The sequence below is a fragment of the Salvelinus namaycush genome, chromosome 15, assembly GCF_016432855.1.
Source record: "Salvelinus namaycush isolate Seneca chromosome 15, SaNama_1.0, whole genome shotgun sequence".
NCBI classification, from domain to species: domain Eukaryota; kingdom Metazoa; phylum Chordata; class Actinopteri; order Salmoniformes; family Salmonidae; genus Salvelinus; species Salvelinus namaycush.
In genome coordinates, this window is record NC_052321.1 from 14,621,683 (window position 1) to 14,627,836 (window position 6,154).

At 46.8% G+C, this 6,154-nt stretch overlaps 1 protein-coding gene across 1 annotated transcript in view; it reads right to left on the bottom strand.

Moving 5' to 3' along the window:
- The window catches only part of LOC120059784 (usherin-like), a 201,418-nt gene that overhangs the window by 68,353 nt on the left and 126,911 nt on the right, over positions 1–6,154 (bottom strand). Inside the window, exon 13 of the mRNA XM_039008832.1 lies at positions 4,803–4,998. Coding sequence (XP_038864760.1) covers positions 4,803–4,998 — 196 coding nt within the window. The remainder of the gene's footprint in view (positions 1–4,802; positions 4,999–6,154) is intronic.

Consider the following 6,154-nt stretch of genomic DNA (forward strand, 5'->3'; position numbering starts at 1 on the left):
AACATCCAGCTAACCAACAGTAACCAGGACAGAGACGTACACCACTGCTTCTACAGGCCTGCTGTACTGCAGCCATTAACATCCAGCTAACCAACAGTAACCAGGACAGAGACGTACACCACTGCTTCTACAGGCCTGCTGTATTACAGCCATTAACATCCAGCTAACCAACAGTAACCAGGACAGAGACGTACACCACTGCTTCTACAGGCCTGCTGTACTACAGCCATTAACATCCAGCTAACCAACAGTAACCAGGACAGAGACGTACACCACTGCTTCTACAGGCCTGCTGTACTGCAGCCATTAACATCCAGCTAACCAACAGTAACCAGGACAGAGACGTACACCACTGCTTCTACAGGCCTGCTGTACTACAGCCATTAACATCCAGATAACCAACAGTAACCAGGACAGAGACGTACACCACTGCTTCTACAGGCCTGCTGTACTACAGCCATTAACATCCAGCTAACCAACAGTAACCAGGACAGAGACGTACACCACTGCTTCTACAGGCCTGCTGTATTACAGCCATTAACATCCAGCTAACCAACAGTAACCAGGACAGAGACGTACACCACAGCTTCTACAGGCCTGCTGTACTGCAGCCATTAACATCCAGCTAACCAACAGTAACCAGGACAGAGACGTACACCACTGCTTCTACAGGCCTGCTGTACTGCAGCCATTAACATCCAGCTAACCAACAGTAACCAGGACAGAGACGTACACCACTGCTTCTACAGGCCTGCTGTACTGCAGCCATTAACATCCAGCTAACCAACAGTAACCAGGACAGAGACGTACACCACAGCTTCTACAGGCCTGCTGTACTGCAGCCATTAACATCCAGCTAACCAACTGTAACCAGGACAGAGACGTACACCACTGCTTCTACAGGCCTGCTGTACTGCAGCCATTAACATCCAGCTAACCAACAGTAACCAGGACAGAGACGTACACCACTGCTTCTACAGGCCTGCTGTATTACAGCCATTAACATCCAGCTAACCAACAGTAACCAGGACAGAGACGTACACCACTGCTTCTACAGGCCTGCTGTACTACAGCCATTAACATCCAGCTAACCAACAGTAACCAGGACAGAGACGTACACCACTGCTTCTACAGGCCTGCTGTACTACAGCCATTAACATCCAGCTAACCAACAGTAACCAGGACAGAGACGTACACCACTGCTTCTACAGGCCTGCTGTACTGCAGCCATTAACATCCAGCTAACCAACAGTAACCAGGACAGAGACGTACACCACTGCTTCTACAGGCCTGCTGTATTACAGCCATTAACATCCAGCTAACCAACAGTAACCAGGACAGAGACGTACACCACTGCTTCTACAGGCCTGCTGTACTACAGCCATTAACATCCAGCTAACCAACAGTAACCAGGACAGAGACGTACACCACTGCTTCTACAGGCCTGCTGTACTGCAGCCATTAACATCCAGCTAACCAACAGTAACCAGGACAGAGACGTACACCACTGCTTCTACAGGCCTGCTGTACTGCAGCCATTAACATCCAGCTAACCAACAGTAACCAGGACAGAGACGTACACCACTGCTTCTACAGGCCTGCTGTACTGCAGCCATTAACATCCAGCTAACCAACAGTAACCAGGACAGAGACGTACACCACTGCTTCTACAGGCCTGCTGTATTACAGCCATTAACATCCAGCTAACCAACAGTAACCAGGACAGAGACGTACACCACTGCTTCTACAGGCCTGCTGTACTACAGCCATTAACATCCAGCTAACCAACAGTAACCAGGACAGAGACGTACACCACTGCTTCTACAGGCCTGCTGTACTGCAGCCATTAACATCCAGCTAACCAACAGTAACCAGGACAGAGACGTACACCACTGCTTCTACAGGCCTGCTGTACTACAGCCATTAACATCCAGATAACCAACAGTAACCAGGACAGAGACGTACACCACTGCTTCTACAGGCCTGCTGTACTGCAGCCATTAACATCCAGCTAACCAACAGTAACCAGGACAGAGACGTACACCACTGCTTCTACAGGCCTGCTGTACTACAGCCATTAACATCCAGATAACCAACAGTAACCAGGACAGAGACGTACACCACTGCTTCTACAGGCCTGCTGTACTACAGCCATTAACATCCAGCTAACCAACAGTAACCAGGACAGAGACGTACACCACTGCTTCTACAGGCCTGCTGTATTACAGCCATTAACATCCAGCTAACCAACAGTAACCAGGACAGAGACGTACACCACTGCTTCTACAGGCCTGCTGTACTGCAGCCATTAACATCCAGCTAACCAACAGTAACCAGGACAGAGACGTACACCACTGCTTCTACAGGCCTGCTGTACTGCAGCCATTAACATCCAGCTAACCAACAGTAACCAGGACAGAGACGTACACCACTGCTTCTACAGGCCTGCTGTACTGCAGCCATTAACATCCAGCTAACCAACAGTAACCAGGACAGAGACGTACACCACTGCTTCTACAGGCCTGCTGTACTACAGCCATTAACATCCAGCTAACCAACAGTAACCAGGACAGAGACGTACACCACTGCTTCTACAGGCCTGCTGTACTGCAGCCATTAACATCCAGCTAACCAACAGTAACCAGGACAGAGACGTACACCACTGCTTCTACAGGCCTGCTGTATTACAGCCATTAACATCCAGCTAACCCACAGTAACCAGGACAGTGACAGAGTGTGTGTATTAATAAAGTGGTTTTACATTCTTCTATCTATTAAATAAGAGTAATGACATCTACTATCTGGGTCAGCTCTGCTGTTTACCATTAAATCATAGGTAAGTGGGAGTGGGTGTGTGTGTTTTGGTGTGTGTATGCGTGAGCCCGCACACGCGTGTATCTCTACAGTTTGCAAGTATTGGGGCATGACCCCCCCCCCATCTTGCTCCTCAGCTAACAGTATATCACCATTTCAAATACTATTATGTAGACAATGCACTTATGAAGCCGCTGCTCCCCTCAAACACCCAGCTGGTAATAAATTGCCGTAATCAGATCTAATTTCAGAAAAATACCTAAGGGAGCTAAATAAATGATAAAGAGTGGGGTATTGTAAGAAGAGTGAAAAGGAGGCGGGGCCCGGGACAGTTTGTTCTAATCCACTTGTCATTGAATTAGAGAATTAAAATGAGGTGGACGTTGATATCCTGGCTTAGCAATAAACATGGTGTGTTGAGTAGGATTCGTTTTGCATTTGATAGGAGATTCTTGAAAGACACTCAGGAGAGAAACGGAGCAGATTTATCACAAAGGAGCGAGGAAGAAACGGCCATCTTGGCTGCCGCTAGTGGTGATGTCATGAAAAGAAGGGCTGTGTGTGTGTGGTGTGTGTTTTGGGAAAAGAAAGAAACAGACAGATTGGCCAAGAATGTGCTGACAACAACCTAATCATAGCACTTACATATAGGTTAGTCAATGTGTTAGTCACTTTACCATATTATAAATACAAACAATTCATGTTTATGTTTAATGTTTCTTGCAAATGAGTACATTATGATATAACTAAATATCTTCTAGAATGAAAAAAACGAACAAATGTTGTTTCACTCTTTAATCAACTGTACTCTCTCATTATCCTTTGGGAAAGAGAGATAGAGGGGGGAACAAAAGATAAGGAGAGGAAGGTAGTGATAAAATAATGTATGTGTTGAAAGATAATGATACAATAATTCCACTATGAAACCTTATAACTGTATGAAATTGATTAGAATCATAAAATTATAATCTGATGATGTGTGTAGGTTTAGTCAGAATTAGGTTAAACAATGTATCTGTATAGTGGAAAAACACAGACTGTCTGAGCAAGGCGTAGCTCAGGATTTGAAGTTGTGTGTGTGTGCGAAGAAAAAAAATGAGAACAGTTAAACTGTGTTTGGACCGACCTGGCTAGGCCTCTGAGGAACCTATGATAGGACAGGGAGTCCTTCTCAAGGTTCCTCTAATCTCGGGGGAATGGAACTGTCGGCTGGGTAGTGATACACAGTGGTGAGAACTCTGGAGAAGGATACAACTCACCTACTGTTTCTGTGTATGTATGTGTGTAGGATACCTACTGTTTATGTGTGAAGGTATGTGCGTAAGGAGCCAGTATAAAATGGATGTTTTTGTACAACGGACTAGGACGTCCTCGTGAATAAACATTTTGACTATTGTAAGCTGAGAAATTTGTCTGTTTCATTTAAACCAGAATCTTACAAACTCTGGGTTGCAGACTGAGTAGATTAAATGAATTTTATGAACATTGATAACAAAATTCTCATAACAGGTAGTGAGAGCAGAAAGATAGAGAAGAGAATGAAGCAAGAGAGAGACAGAGAGGGAGAGAGAGAGAGAAGAGAGAGTGAGAAAGAGAGAAAAGAGAGTGAGAGAGAAGAGAGAGTGAGAGAGAAGAGAGTGAGAGAGAAGAGAGAGAGAGAGAAGAGAGAGAAACAGAGACGAGAGAGAGAGAGAGAAAGGAGAGTGAGAAAGAGAGAAAAGAGAGTGAGAGAGCAGAGAGAGAGTGAGAGAGAAGAGAGAGTGAGAGAGAAGAGAGTGAGAGAGAAGAGAGAGAGAGAGAAGAGAGAGAAACAGAGGAGAGAGAAAAAAGAGAGAAAAGAGAGGAGAGAGAGAGCGAGAGAGAGAGAGAGAGAGAAAGAGAGAGTGATGTGTGTAGAAATAACAGTGAGGCAGAGAGAGAGAGAGAGAGGCCTCATATGTGCTCCTATGACCAGAGCCATCACCCAGAAGTGCTAACTTGCTACCTACCGATTACGTGTGTCTTGCACTGGCACTGTCCTGACTGCTGGTGACAGGTGCTGTCGTCTCCCCGGGTGCCTGCAGCGCTGCAGCCGCACGGCAGACAGCCCTCGGGGCCCAACGGCTGCAGAGAGTAGAATCCAACCTGACACACATCACACCGCCTGCCAGACACACGCCTCTTACACTTACACTGGCCCCCCACCTAGAGAGAATAGGAGAGGGGGATGGAGGGAGAGGGTGTGGTAGGGGGAGGGAGGGATGGAGGAAGGGAGAGGGGGAAGAGAGAAAAAGAGAGAGAGGGAATGAGAGGAGTGCGGGAGAGAGAGAGAGGGGAGGGGAGATGAGTAGGGGCGGAGAGAAGGGAGGAGAGGAGCGAGGAGAGGAAGAGATGGAGAGACATGTTACCAATTAGTCTACCTGTGCAGCAGTGCATTGTGGGAGCGTGTCACGGATGGGCAGCTCGAACTCACCGAGGCCTCTCAATTATTTTGAATGAGGGAGGAGGAGAGAAGGATGAGGAGGGTAGGTTAAAGAGGTGATAGCACCTGAGAGACTGAGGGGCAGTGCATGTGTGTGTGTGTGTGTGTGTGTGTGTGTGTGTGTGTGTGTGTGTGTGTGTGTGTGTGTGTGTGTGTGTGTGTGTGTGTGTGTGTGTGTGTGTGTGTGTGTGTGTGTGAGTCTATGTGTGTGTGTGTGTGTGTGTGTGTGTGTGTGTGTGTGTGTGTGTGTGTGTGTGTGTGTGTGTGTGTGTGTGTGTGTGTGTGTGTGTGTGTTTGTGTGTGTTCGTGTGTGTGTTTGTGTGTGTGTGCTGAGAAGTGCTTGCATTGTTTGTTTGTTTGTGTGTTTGGTTAGGTGTTTGGTTAGTTGGCTGCGTATTTCACCAAAAGAACATGACATACAAACCAAACCAATCGAGCTCAGCATTGGACCGTAGACAACGGCTATGTCCCAACTTATCTCTCCATCCTCCCAAAGTGTGCACTTGTTCACTTCCCTACACTGATTTGAAGGTAAAATGACTAGTATCAGAAATATGGTGGAAACTCCCAGGAGCCCCTGACTCCACCAAAGCAGTGAAAGAGAAAGGAAATATTAGAGGGAAAGCCATGAATCTATGGAGCTATAGAGGGAGTCATCCTTCACTGGGAGAGTTTACAACAGCTACTATTCTCCTTGGGACTGACCCTCAGATTGATTTTGAATTTGTCATCCACTGTCTCTGTCGACATCACCTGTCTCTCCAGAATGGCCACCGTGATATTCAGCTAAAGAAAGGGAGGGAATATGGGGTTTCTCTCTAGAGGACTGGGAGCAGTAATGACACTTTTACATACTCACTCTCAGTCTCCCACATCACA